The sequence below is a fragment of the Pristiophorus japonicus genome, chromosome 27 (genome assembly GCF_044704955.1).
Source record: "Pristiophorus japonicus isolate sPriJap1 chromosome 27, sPriJap1.hap1, whole genome shotgun sequence".
Classification (NCBI taxonomy): domain Eukaryota; kingdom Metazoa; phylum Chordata; class Chondrichthyes; family Pristiophoridae; genus Pristiophorus; species Pristiophorus japonicus.
The window spans coordinates 2,275,332-2,289,581 of NC_092003.1; the positions used below are offsets into that span (position 1 = coordinate 2,275,332).

The 14,250-nt window shown below is 52.7% G+C and overlaps 1 protein-coding gene across 1 annotated transcript in view; it reads left to right on the forward strand.

Annotated features, from left to right (window-relative positions):
- Positions 1-1,455: 1,455 nt before the first annotated feature.
- Positions 1,456-14,250, forward strand: part of b4gat1 (beta-1,4-glucuronyltransferase 1) — a 13,232-nt gene continuing 437 nt past the window's right edge. The window contains exons 1-2 of the mRNA XM_070868107.1: positions 1,456-2,701; positions 14,227-14,249. Of these exons, the coding sequence (XP_070724208.1) occupies positions 1,493-2,701; positions 14,227-14,249 (1,232 nt within the window). The 5' untranslated portion in view covers positions 1,456-1,492. The remainder of the gene's footprint in view (positions 2,702-14,226; position 14,250) is intronic.

A 14,250-nucleotide genomic window follows, 5' to 3' on the forward strand; every position in this document is an offset into this window, starting at 1 on the left:
ATGGCCTCCTCCTGTTTCTAATGTAACAGGCTCGAGGGGCTGAATGGCCTCCTCCTGTTCCTGTGTAACAGGCTCGAGGGGCTGAATGGCCTCCTCCTGTTCCTAATGTAACAGGCTCGAGGGGCTGAATGGCCTCCTCCTGTTCCTGTGTAACAGGCTCGAGGGGCTGAATGGCCTCCTCCTGTTCCTAATGTAACAGGCTCGAGGGGCTGAATGGCCTCCTCCTGTTTCTATATCACGGGAGATGAACCCAAGGTGGGTAGATTTTTTAGGTGTGGGTATTAGGGGATATGAAACTCTGGGCTGTCAGTGGGTGGTGCCAATTAATCCTCAAACCGCCTTTTCATTCTCCCCGGTTTGGGGAGGGGGGGCAGTGCTGGATGAAATTTGGAACATCTTGTTCCTGGGGAAACACAGCCCAGTCTGGCTGAGAAACACTGCAGGAACTTGAGTCGCGGTTGCAGCAGGAAGGGGGCGAGGGAGAGTGGGGCCTGGGGAGAGGCACTGAAATGCACAGCAGAAAGGGTCCTGGGTTAGTATTGGGTGAAGGAGGGGGTTTTCTAATGGGTGGGAGGAGGAGGGCTGGTCATGCAATGGGTGGGAGGATGGGCTTGTAATGGGTGGGGTAGGGAGGGCTTGTAATGAGAGGGAGGGCTTGTAATAAGAGGGGGGAGTGAGGGCTTGTAATGGGAGGAGGGGGAGGGTGGGCTTGTAATGGGGGGTGGAGGCGGAAGAGAAGGGAGGAGGAGGGAAGGGGAGGGTGGGCTTGTAATGGGTGGGGGAGGGAGTGCTTGTAATGGGAGGAGGATGGAGAGCTTGTAATGAGAGGAGGAGGAGGAGGGTGGGCTTGTAATGGGAGAGGGAGGTTGGTCTTGTAATTGGAGGGGGAGGGAGAGCTTTTAATGGGGGGAGGGCTTGTAATGGGAGGGGGAGGGAGAGCTTGTAATGGGATTGGGAGGGCTTGTAATGGGAGGGGGAGGGAGAGCTTGTAATGGGATTGCGAGGAGGCGGGAGGGCCTTTTATGAGGGGGGAGAGCTTGTAATGGGAGAAGGTGGGAGGGTTTGTAATGTGGGGGGGGGAGGCGGAAGAGCAGGGAGGAGGAGGGAAGGGGTGGGTGGGCTTGTAATGGGCGGGGGAGGGAGTGTTTATAATGGGAAGAGGACGGAGAGCTTGTAATGGGAGGGTGGGCTTGTAATGAGAGGAGGAGGAGGAAGGTGGGCTTGTAATGGGAGCGGGAGCGGGAGGGGGAGAGTGAGTTTGTAATGGGAGGGGAGGGAGTGCTTGTAATGGGAGAGGGAGGTTGGGCTTGTAATTGGAAGGGGAGAGCTTTTAATTGGGGGGGGGGGCTTGTAATAAGATTGCGAGGAGGAGGGAGGGCTTTTAATGAGGGGGAGAGCTTGTAATGGGAGGAGGAGGGACGGTTTGTAATGGGGGAGCCGGGAGGCTGGAGGCTGTAAGTGCAGCTCCCTGTCCCGGGGAAGGAACCAGGCCATGCCGCCGCCGCCGCCGGCGCTGCCGGTGAAGTGCTCTGCTTTCCGGGCGGTACTGGGCGCCCTGCTGCTGGTGGCCGCCCTGCAGCTGGTCTACCTGTCGCTGCTGTCGGGGCTGCACGGCCGGCAGCAGCGGCGCCGCTACTCTCAGCTGTTCCGGGGCTCGGAGAGCCGGGGCCGGACCCGGGGGCTGGAGCAAGAGGCCCGGGAACGCAGACAGAGCCTGGCCCGGGCCCTGGAGGCCGGCGGCACGCTGGATTCCAGCGGCCAGTACCGCCTGTACCGCGACGTGACCCGCAGCCCGGTGGCTCTTCGGCCAGGGGAGGCGGCGCGCCGCGACTTTTCCCTGGCTACCCACGCCTCGGTGGGCAACCTGCACCACCTGCCGGCCCTGGTCCGACGCTGGCAGGCCCCCCTGTCCCTGGCCCTCTTCGCCCCGTCCGGGCAGGTGCCCGACGCCCTCCTCAGCCTCTACCGCCTCTCCTTGCACTGCCCGGGCGTCCAGGAGCTGGTCACCTTCACCCTGGTCACCTGCAGCCGGGACCGGGTGGGCTTCCCGGCCGGGGAGGAGGAGGAGGAGGAGGAGGAGGACGGCGGCGGCGGCCAGGACTCCTGGGACCCCGGGCCGGAGCTGGACGCCGATCCCGAGCCCCACCCGCCCTGCCGGCGGGCGCTGGCCCCCGTCCACCGCCTGCGCCGCCGCCACGGCAACTACCAGCTGGCCAACGCCTCCTACCCCAACAACCTGCTGCGCAACGCTGCCCGCGAGGCCCTGCCCTCCCGCTACGTGGCCGTCATCGACGTGGACATGCTGCCCAGCGGCCAGCTGCACCGCCGCTTCCTGGAGCTGGTCTCCTCCGGCCTGGGGCCTGGCCCCACCGTCTTCGTGCTGCCCGCCCTGGAGATGCGCCACAGCCGCCGGCTGCCCGAGACCAAGCACGAGCTTCAGCGCCTCTACCAGGTGGGCGAGGTGCGGCCCTTCTACGACGAGCTCTGCCCCCGGTGCCAGGCCCCCACCAACTACAGCCGCTGGATCAACTTGCCCTCCTCCTCCTCCACCTCTTCCGACGCCTCCCGGCCTAACGCGGGCCTGGGCGTGGCCTACACCCGCCCCTGGACCGACCCCTGGGAGCCCTTCTACGTGGGGCCCCGCTCGGTGCCCCCCTACGACGAGAGGTTCAAGCAGTACGGCTTCAACCGCATCAGTCAGGTGAGCTCTTTGACTGTGGAGGGCATCGCGGTCTTGTATTGGGGAGGGGGGGCGGTGGCTGCTGGGTGGTTAGTGTGCGTGTGTGTGTGTGTGTGGCGTCATGCACACACTATGGCAGTATATTAGCACGGATAAAGGATTGGCTAACGAGCAGAAAACAGAAAGTCGGGATAAATGGTTCGTTCTCAGGTTGGCAATCGGAAACATAGAAAATAGGTGCAGGAGTAGGCTATTCGGCTCTTCGAGCCTGCACCACCATTAAATATGAAGGCCGATAAATCCCCGGGGCCTGATGGTCTGCATCCCAGAGTACATAAGGAAGTGGCCCTAGATATAGTGGATGCATTGGTGATCATTTTCCAACAGTCTATCGACTCGGGATCAGTCCCAATGGACTGGAGGGTAGCTAATGTAACACTGCTGTTTAAAAAAAGGAGGGAGAGAGAAAACGGGGAATTATAGACCGGTTAGCCTGACATCAGTAGTGGGGAAAATGTTGGAATCAATTATTAAGGATGAAATAGCAGCACATTTGGAAAGCAGTGACAGGATCGGTCCAAGTCAGCATGGATTTATGAAAGGGAAATCATGCTTGACGAATCTCCTGGAATTTTTTGAGGATGTAACGAGCAGACTGGACAAGGGAGAATGTGAAGTTATCCACTTTGGTGGCAAAAACATGAAGGCAGAATATTATCTGAATAGTGACAGATTAGGAAAAGGGGAGGCGCAACGAGACCTGGGTGTCATGGTTCATCAGTCATTGAAAATAGGCATGCAGGTACAGCAGGTGGTGAAGAAGGCAAATGGTATGTTGACCTTCATAGCTAGGGGATTTGAGTATAGGAGCAGGGAGGTCTTACTGCAGTTGTACAGGGCCTTAGTGAGGCCTCACCTGGAATATTGTGTTCAGTTTTGGTCTCCTAATCTGGGGAAGGACGTTCTTGCTATTGAGGGAGTGCAGCGAAGGTTCACCAGACTGATTCCAGGGATGGCAGGACTGACATATGAGGAGAGACTGGATCAACTGAGCCTTTATACATTGGAGTTTAGAAGGATGAGGGGATCTCATAGAAACATATAAGTTTCTGACGGGACTGGACAAGTTAGATGCGGGAAGAACGTTCCCGATGTTGGGGAAGTCCAGAACCAGGGGTCACAGTCTAAGGATAAGGGGTAGGCCATTTAGGACTGAGATGAGGAGAAACTTCTTCACTCAGAGTTGTTAACCTGTGGAATTCCCTGCCGCAGAGAGTTGTTGATGCCAGTTCATTGGATATATTCAAGAGGGAGTTAGATATGGCCCTTACGGCTAAAGGGGATCAAGGAGTATGGAGAGAAAGCAGGAAAGGGATACTGAGGGAATGATCAGCCGTGATCTTATTGAATGGTGGTGCAGGCTCGAAGGGCCGAATGGCCTACTCCTGCACCTATTTTCTATGTTTCAAAAAGATCATGGCTGATCATGCAACTTCTGTACCCCATTCCTGCTTTCTCTCCATACCCCCTGATCCCTTTAGCCATAAGGGCCACATCTAACTCCCTTTTGAATATATCTAACAAACTGGCCTCAACAACTCTCTGTGGTAGAGAATTCCACAGGTTCACCACTCTCTGGGTGAAGAAGTTTCTCCTCATCTCGGTCCTAAATGGCTTACCCCTTATCCTTAGACTGTGACCCCTGGTTCTGGACTTCCCCAGCATTGGGAACATTCTTCCTGCATCTAACCTGTCCAGTCCCGTCAGAATTTTATATGTTTCTATGAGATCCCCTCTCATTCTTCTAAACTCCAGTGAATACAGGCCCAGTCAATCCAGTCTCTCCTCATATGTCAATCCTGCCATCCCGGGAATCAGGCTGGTGAACCTTTGCTGCACTCCCTCAATAGCAAGAACGTCCTTCCTCCGATTCGGAGACCAAAACTGAACACAATATTCCAGGTGAGGCCTCACCAAGGCCCTGTACAACTGCAGTAAGACCTCCCTGCTCCTATACTCAAATCCCCTAGCTATGAAGGCCAACATGCCATTTGCCGCCTTCACCGCATGGATATAAAGGATTGGCTAACGACCAGAAAACAGAGAGTCGGGATAAATGGTTCATTCTCGGGTTGGCAATCAGTATCTAGTGGGGTTCCGCAGGGATCAGTGCTGGGACCCCAACTATTTACAATCTATATTAACGACTTGGAAGAAGGGACTGAGTGTAACGTAGCCAAGTTTGCTGATGATACAAAGATGGGAGGAAAAGCAATGTGTGAGGAGGACACAAAAAATCTGCAAAAGGACATAGACAGACTAAGTGAGTGGGCAAAAATTTGGCAGATGGAGTATAATGTTGGAAAGTGTGAGGTCATGCACTTTGGCAGAAAAAAAATCAATGAGCAAGTTATTATTTAAATGGAGAAAAATTACAAAGTGCTGCAGTACAGCGGGACCTGGGGTTACTTGTACACCAGTCATTGAAAGCCAAACATGCAGGTGCAGCAAGCAGTTAGGAAGTCAAATGGTATGTTGGCCTTCATTGCAAGAGGATTTAAGTACAGGAGCAAGGATGTCTTACTCCAGTTATACAGGGCCTTGATGAGACCGCACCTGGAGTATTGTGTGCAGTTTTGGTCTCCTTACCTAAGGAAGGATATACTTGCCATAGAGGGAGTGCAGCGAAGGTTCACCAGACTGATTCCTGGGAGGGCAGGACTGTCGTACGAGGAGAGATTGGGTCGACTGGGCCTGTATTCACTAGAGTTTAGAAGAATGAGAGGGGATCTCATTGAAAGGTATACAATTCTGACGGGGTTGGACAGACTGGATGCGGGGAGGATGTTTCCCCGGGGCTGGGAAGTCTAGAACAAGGGGTCACAGTCTCAGGATACGGGGTCGGAAATTTAGGATCGAGATGAGGAGAAATGTTCTCACTCAGAGGGTGGTGAACCTGTGGAATTCTCTACCACAGAAGGCTGTGGGGGCCAAGTCACTGAATATATTTAAGAGGGAGATAGATAAATTTCTAGACACAAAAGGCATCAAGGGGTATGGGGCGAAAGCGGGAACATGGTGTTGAAATAGAGGATCAGCCATGATCATATTGAATAGTGGTGCAGGCTCGAGGGGCCGAATGGCCTACTCCTGCTCCTATTTTCTATGTTTCTAAGTACAGCGGGACCTGGGGGTACTGGTGCATGAAACACAAAAGGATAGTATGCAGGTACAGCAAGTGATCAGGAAGGCCAATGGTATCTTGGCCTTTATTGCAAAAGGGATGGAGTATAAAAGCAGGGAGGTCTTGCTCCAGTTATACAGGGTATTGGTGAGGCCACACCTGGAGTACTGCGTGCAGTTTTGGTTTCCATATTTACGAAAGGATATACTTGCTTTGGAGGCAGTTCAGAGAAGGTTCACTCGGTTGATTCCGGAGACGAGGGGGTTGACTTATGAGGAAAGGTTGAGGAGGTTGGGCCTCTACTCATTGGAATTCAGAAGAATGAGAGGTGACCTTATCGAAACGTATAAGATTATGAGGGGGCTTGACAAGGTGGATGCAGAGAGGATGTTTCCACTGATGGGGGAGACTAGAACTAGGGGGCATGGTCTTAGAATAAGGGGCCGCCCATTTAAAACTGAGATGAGGAGGAATTTCTTCTGAGGGTTGTACATCTGTGGAAGTCGCTGCCCCAGAGAGTTGTGGAAGCTGGGACATTGAATAAATTTAAGAGATAGTGGATCGTGAAGGGCATCTTTCGGATGAGACGTTAAACCGAGGCCCCGTCTGCCCTCTCGGGTGGATGTAAAAGATCCCGGGGCCACTATTGGAAGAAGAGCAGGGGAGTTCTCCCCGGTGTCCTGGGGCCAATATTTATCCCTCGACCAACATCACTAAAACAGATGATCTGGGTCATTATCTCAATGCTGTCAGAGTAGGAATCACAGGATAGCTCAGATGAATACGTGGCTTGAGCAGTGGTGCAGCAGGGAGGGATTCAAATTCCTGGGACATTGGAACCGGTTCTGGGGGAGGTGGGACCAGTACAAACTGGACGGTCTGCACCTGGGCAGGACCGGAACCAATGTCCGAGGGGGAGTGTTTGGTAGTGCTGTTGGGGAGGAGTTAAACTAATATGGCAGGGGGATGGGAATCTATGCAGGGAGTCAGAGGGAAGTAGAATGGGGGCAGAAGCAAAAGATAGAAAGGAGAATAGTAAAAGTGGAGGGCAGAGAAACCCAAGGCAAAAATCAAAAAGGGCCACATTACAGCAAAATTCTAAAGGGTCAAACTGTGTTTAAAAGACAAGCCTGAAGGCTCTGTGCCTCAATGTGAGGAGTATTCGTAATAAGGTGGACAAATTAACTGCGCAGGCAGCAATTAATGAATATGATATAATTGGGATTACGGAGACATGGCTCCAGGATGACCAAGGCTGGGAACTCAACATCCAGGGGTGTTCAACATTCAGGAAAGATAGACAGAAAGGAAAAGGAGGTGAGGTAGCATTGCTGGTTAGAGAAGAAATTAACGCAATAGTAAGGAAGGACATTAGCTTGGAGGATGTGGAATCGGTATGGGTGGAGCTGCAGAATACCAAGGGGCAGAAAACGCTAGTGGGAGTTGTGTACAGACCACCAAACAGCAGTAGTGAGGCTGGGGACAGCATCAAACAAGAAATTAGGGACGCGTGCAATAAAGGTACAGCAGTTATCATGGGTGATTTTAATCTACATATAGATTGGGTTAACCAAACTGGTAGCAATACGGAGGAGGAGGATTTCCTGGAGTGTATTAGGGATGCTTTTCTAGACCGATATGTCGAGGAACCAACTAGAGGGCTGGCCATCGTAGACTGTGTGATGTGTAATGAGAAGGGAATAATTAGCAATCTTGTTGTGCGAGGCCCCTTGGGGAAGAGTGACCATAATATGGTAGAATTCTTTATTAAGACGGAGAGTGACACAGTTCATTCAGAGACTAGGGTCCTGAACTTCAGGAAAGGTAACTTCGATGGTATGAGACGTGAATTGGCTAGAATAGACTGGCAAATGATACTTAAAGGGTTGACGGTGGATAGGCAGTGGCAAACATTTAAAGATCACATGGATGAACTTCAACAATTGTACATCTCTGTCTGGAGTAAAAATAAAACGGGGAAGGTGGCTCAACCGTGGCTAACAAGGGAAATTAGGGATAGTGTTAAATCCAAGGAAGAGGCATATAAATTGGCCAGAAAAAGCAGCAAACCTGAGGACTAGGAGAAATTTAGAATTCAGCAGAGGAGGACAAAGGGTTTAATTAGGAGGGGCAAAATAGAGTATGAGAAGAAGCTTGCTGGGAACATAAAAACTGACTGTAAAAGCTTCTATAGATATGTGAAAAGAAAAATATTAGTGAAGACAAACGTAGGTCCCTTGCAGTCAGAATCAGGTGAATTTATAACGGGGAACAAAGAAATGGCAGACTAATTGAACAAATACTTTGGTTTTGTCTTTATGAAGGAAGACACAAATAACCTTCCGGAAATACTAGGGGACCGAGGGTCCAGCGAGAAGGAGGAACTGAAGGAAATCCTTATTAGTCAGGAAATTGCGTTGGGGAAATTGATGGGATTGAAGGCCAATAGATCCCCAGGTCCTGATAGTCTGCATCCCAGAGTACTTAAGGAAGTGGACCTAGAAATAGTGGATGCATTGGTGATCATTTTCCAACAGTCTATTGACTCTGGATCAGTTCCTATGGACTGGAGGGTAGCTAATGTAACACCACTTTTTAAGAAAGGAGGGAGAGAGAAAATGGGTAATTATAGACCGGTTAGCCTGACATCAGTAGTGGGGAAAATGTTGGAATCAATTATTAAAGATGAAATAGCAGCGCATTTGGAAAGCAGTGACAGGATCGGTCCAAGTCAGCATGGATTTATGAAAGGGAAATCATGCTTGACAAATCTTCTGGAATTTTTTGAGGATGTAACTAGTAGAGTGGACAAGGGAGAACTAGTGGATGTGGTGTATTTGGACTTTCAAAAGGCTTTTGACAAGGTCCCACACAAGAGATTGGTGTGCAAAATTAAAGCACATGGTATTGGGGGTAATGTACTGACGTGGATAGAGAACTGGCTGGCAGACAGGAAGCAGAGAGTCGGGATAAACGGGTCCTTTTCAGAATGGCAGGCAGTGACTAGTGGGGTGCCGCAGGGATCAGTGCTGGGACCCCAGCTATTTACAATATACATTAATGATTTAGATGAAGGAATTGAATGTAATATCTCCAAGTTTGCAGATGACACTAAACTGGGTGGCGGTGTGAGCTGTGAGGAGGACGCTAAGAGGTTGCAGACTGACTTGGACAGGTTAGGTGAGTGGGCAAATGCATGGCAGCTGCAGTATAATGTGGATAAATGTGAAGTTATCCACTTTGGTGGCAAAAACATGAAGGCAGAATATTATCTGAATAGTGACAGATTAGGAAAAGGGGAGGTGCAACGAGACCTGGGTGTCATGGTTCATCAGTCATTGAAAGTTGGCATGCAGGTACAGCAGGCGGTGAAGAAGGCAAATGGTATATTGGCCTTCATAGCGAGGGGATTTGAGTATAGGAGCAGGGAGGTCTTACTGCAGTTGTACAGGGCCTTGGTGAGGCCTCACCTGGAATATTGTGTTCAGTTTTGGTCTCCTAATCTGAGGAAGGACGTTCTTGCTATTGAGGGAGTGCAGCGAAGGTTCACCAGACTCATTCCCGGGATGGCAGGACTGACATATGAGGAGAGACTGGATCAACTGGAGTTTAGAAGAATGAGAGGGGATCTCATAGAAACATATAAAATTCTGACGGGATTGGACAGGTTGGATGCAGGAAGAATGTTCCCGATGTTGGGGAAGTCCAGAACCAGGGGTCACAGTCTAAGGATAAGTGGTAGGCCATTTAGGACTGAGATGAGGAGAAACTTCTTCACTCAGAGAGTGTTAACCTGTGGAATTCCCTGCCGCAGAGAGTTGTTGAGGCCAGTTCATTGGATATATTCAAGAGGGAGTTAGATGTGGCTCTTACAGTTAAAGGGATCAAGGGGTATGGAGAGAAAGCAGGAAAGGGGTACTGAGGTGAATGATCAGCCATGATCTTATTGAATGGTGGTGCAGGCTCGAAGGGCCGAATGGCCTACTCCTGCACCTATTTTCTATGTTTCTGTGCTGTTTGTGGGAGCTTGCTGTGCGCAAATTGCCTCCGTGTTTCCCACATTACAACAGTGACTACACTCCAAATGTGTCTACACTCCATCTCCGTCCTAAATGGCTTACCCCTAAGACTGTGTTCCCTGGTTCCGGACTTCCCCAACATCGGGAACATTCTTCCTGCATCTAACCTGTCCAGTCCCGTCAGAATCTTATATGTTTCTATGACATCCCCTCTCATCCTTCTAAACTCCAATGTCTAAAGGCCCAGTTGATCCAGTCTCTCCTCATATGTCAGTCCCGCCATCCCAGGAATCAGTCTGGTGAAGCCTTCGCTGCACTCCGTCTTGGCGTTGGTGGGTCGATGCCGTCTGCTGCGATTCTTCTTCCCAAGAACTCGATGTCCTGTGCCAGGAAAACACACTTTGCGTGTTTCAACCTGAGCCCCACGCGATCCAACCGACTAAGAACTCCAGATTCTTCAAGTGCTCCATGGTATCCCGACCTGTAACCAGTATGACGTCCTGGAAAACCACAGTGCGAGGATCCGACTTTAGCAGGCTCTCCGTGGTCCATTGGGAGATTGCCGCGGCCGACCGAATCCCGAACAGGCACCTGTTATAGATAAACAGACCTTTGTGCGTGTTGATGTAGGTGAGGCCTTTCGAAGACTCCTCCAGCTCCTGCGTCACGTAGGCCGAGGTCAGGTCCAGCTTGGTGAACGTCTTCCCTCCAGCCAGGGTCACAAATAGGTCGTCTGCCTTGGGTAGCGGGTACTGGTCCTGCAGTGAAAAATGGTTAATCGTTACTTTATAGTCCCCACAAATCCTGACCGTACCATCCTCTTTAAGTACCGGGACAATCGGACTGGCTCACTTGATGAATTCCACCGGCACGATGATGCCTTCTCGCTGCAGCCTGTCCAGCTCAATTTCTACTTTCTCACGCATCATGTACAGTACCGCCCGTGCCTTGTGGTGGATGGGTCGTGTACTGGGAACCAAATGGATCTACACTTTCACCACCGAGAAGCTTCCAATGCCTGGCTCGAACAACAATGGGAACTTGCTCAGAACCTGGGCACATGAGGCGTCGTCGACGGACGAAAGCGCTCGGATGTCGTCCCAATTCCAGCGGATTTTACCCAGCCAGCTTCTGCCAAACACTGTGGGGCCATCCCCTGGCACAATCCACAGCGGGAGTTCATGTACTGCTCCGTCATAGGAGACTTTGACTTCTGCACTGCCAATTACAGGGATTAGTTCCTTGGTGTAAGTCCTTAGTTTGGTGTGAATGGGGCTGAGCTTGGGCCTGTGTGCCTTTTTGCCCCACAGCCTGTCGAAGGCCTTTTTACTCATTATGGACTGACTCGAACCCATGTCCAGTTCCATAGATTCTAGGATTCCGTTCAGATCAACTTTCAACATTATTGGTGGACATTTCGTAGTGAATGTGTGTACCCCACACACTTCTGCCTCCTCGGTACGAGTCTCCAATTCAGCCTGATCCCCAGTGGATCGATTTTCCTCTGCAACGTGGTGGTTTGGAGGGTTTGCAGCTCGCCGGCACATTCGCTGGAGGTGTCCCATTGTTCTGTAACCGTTGCACGCATCGTGCTTGAAGTGACATTGATGGGGCTGAGGATTACCTCCACAGCGCCAACAAGGTGTTAACTGCCTCACATTAACGATTGATGGTGGACTCTGGGTCATCTGAGGTCGGGCAGCAGTAGCCGGCGTGTACGTTCTGCCATGTATATATCTGCTCGAAACCGACGTTACTTTATGCACAGTACTGGCCGAAACTTCTTTACTCTGCGAAATCTGTTTGGTGGTGTCGCTGGTGGACATAAACGCCTGGCCTATCGTTATGGCTTTACTTAGACTCGGAGTTTCTACAGTCAACAGTTTGCGAAGGATTGTCTCATGGCCAATGCCCAGTACAAAAAAGTCTCTGAGCATTTGTTCTCGGAATCCCTCAAACTCCCAATGTCCTGCGAGGTGCCTTAGTTCGGCGACATAGCTCGCCATTTCCTGGCCCTCCGATCGTTGACCCGTGTAGAACCGATATCTCGCCATCAAAACGCTTTCCTTAGGATTTAGGTGCTCCCGGACCAGCGTACACAATTCTTTGTAGGATTTCTCTGTTGGTTTTGCCGGAGCTAGGAGATTCTTCATGAGCCCATAGGTTGTTGCCCCACAGACAGTTAGGAGGATCACCCTTTGTTTGGCAGCGTTCTCGTCCCATTCAAGTTCGTTGGCCACTAAGTATTGGTCGGGTCTCTCCACGGAGGACTCCCAACTGTCCCCTTCTGAGAACTTCTCCAGGACACCGACTGTTCTTTGCATTTTCGCGCGGATGTTCGTTACCTCGTCGCCAATTGTTACGCTCATAATAAAGGATGAAACTGAGTACTGTGTACAATGAGCAAGTGTGACCTTAGCTCCTTTTAATGCGACTCCAGAGTGCAGCTACCTCTGGGGTGGCCTGCTTATATACCGTGCTCCCAAGGGATGCTGGGATCCCTTGGGACTCCAACAGGTGGGCCCCCTGGTGGTCGGGTCATGCAGGTTACAAAGGGTTAAATACATAACAGTAGGGGTCTGGAACTCACTGCCTGAAAGGGTGGTAGAGGCAGAAACCCTCACCACATTTAAACAGTACTTGGATGTGCACCTGAAGTGCCGTAACCTACAGGGCTACGGACCCAGAGCGGGAAAGTGGGATTAGGCTGGGTAGCTCTTGGTCGGCCGGAGCGGACACGATGGGCCGAATGGCCTTTTGTGTCGTAATATTTTTATGATTCTAACTTGCATTTATATAGCGCCTTTAATGTAGTAAAACATCCCACGCAGGAGGATAATCAGTTATTGGGACAGGTGACCAAAAGCCGGGTCAGAGAGGTCGGTTTTAAAGGAAGAAAGATTTGGATTTCTATAGCGCCTTTCACGACCACTGGATGTCTCTCAGCGTTTTACAGCCAACGAAGTACTGAGCTCCCTCAGTACCGCCCCTCCGACAGCGCAGCGCTCTCTCAGTACTGCCCCTCCGACAGCGCAGCGCTCTCTCAGTACCGCCCCTCCGACACTCCCTCAGTACTGCCCCTCCGACAGTGCGGCACTCCCTCAGTACTGCCCCTCCGACAGTGCGGCACTCCCTCAGTACTGCCCCTCCGACACTCCCTCAGTACTGCCTCTCCGCCAGTGCGGCACTCCCTCAGTACTGCCTCTCCGCCAGTGCGGGGCTCCCTCAGTACCACCCCTCCGACAGCGCAGCGCTCCCTCAGTACTGCCCCCCCTCCGACAGTGCGGCACTCCCTCAGTACTGCCCCTCCGACAGTGCGGCGCTCCCTCAGTACTGCCCCTCCGACAGTGCGGCGCTCCCTCAGTACTGCCCCTCCGACAGTGCGGCGCTCCCTCAGTACTGCCCCTCCCACAGTGCGGCGCTCCCTCAGTACTGCCCCTCCGACAGTGCGGCGCTCCCTCAGTACTGCCCCTCCGACAGTGCGGCGCTCCCTCAGTACCGCCCCTCCGACAGTGCGGCGCTCCCTCAGTACCGCCCCTCCGACAGTGCGGCGCTCCCTCAGTACCGCCCCTCCGACAGTGCGGCACTCCCTCAGTACCGTCCCTCCGACAGTGCGGCACTCCCTCAGTACTGCCCCTCCGGCACTCCCTCAGTACCGCCCCTCCGACAGTCCGGCACTCCCTCAGTACCGCCCCTCCGACAGTCCGGCACTCCCTCAGTACCGCCCCTTCGACACTCCCTCAGTACCGCCCCTCCGACAGTGCGGCACTCCCTCAGTACCGCCCCTCCGACACTCCGGCACTCCCTCAGTACCGCCCCTCCGACACTCCGGCACTCCCTCAGTACCGCCCCTCCGACAGTCCGGCACTCCCTCAGTACCGCCCCTCCGACAGTGCGGCGCTCCCTCAGTACCGCCCCTCCGACAGTGCGGCGCTCCCTCAGTACTGCCCCTCCGACAGTGCGGCACTCCCTCAGTACTGCCCCTCCGACAGTGCGGCACTCCCTCAGTACTGCCCCTCCGACAGTGCGGCGCTCCCTCAGTACTGCACCGGGAGTGTCAGTCTCGATCTTTTTCTGCTCAAAGTCCCTGGAGCGGGACTGGGACTTGAACCCACGACCTTGTGGGCTCGGAGGTGGGGGTGCTGCCCACTGAGCCACGGCTGACATACAGGGAGGGACCGAGGCTTGGTGCGTGTTGGGATTTGTGCAGCAAGCAGTGACTGAGATTGTGGGGGACAGCGAGCGAGGGCGGGGGAAGGGGAGGGAGGTTTGCTGTACGGACCCCAGTCTTTCCCCCTGCCTTTTAACCGGTGTATTTTCACGTTTCCCCCCCCCCCTGCCAGGCCTGTGAGCTCCATGTTGCCGGA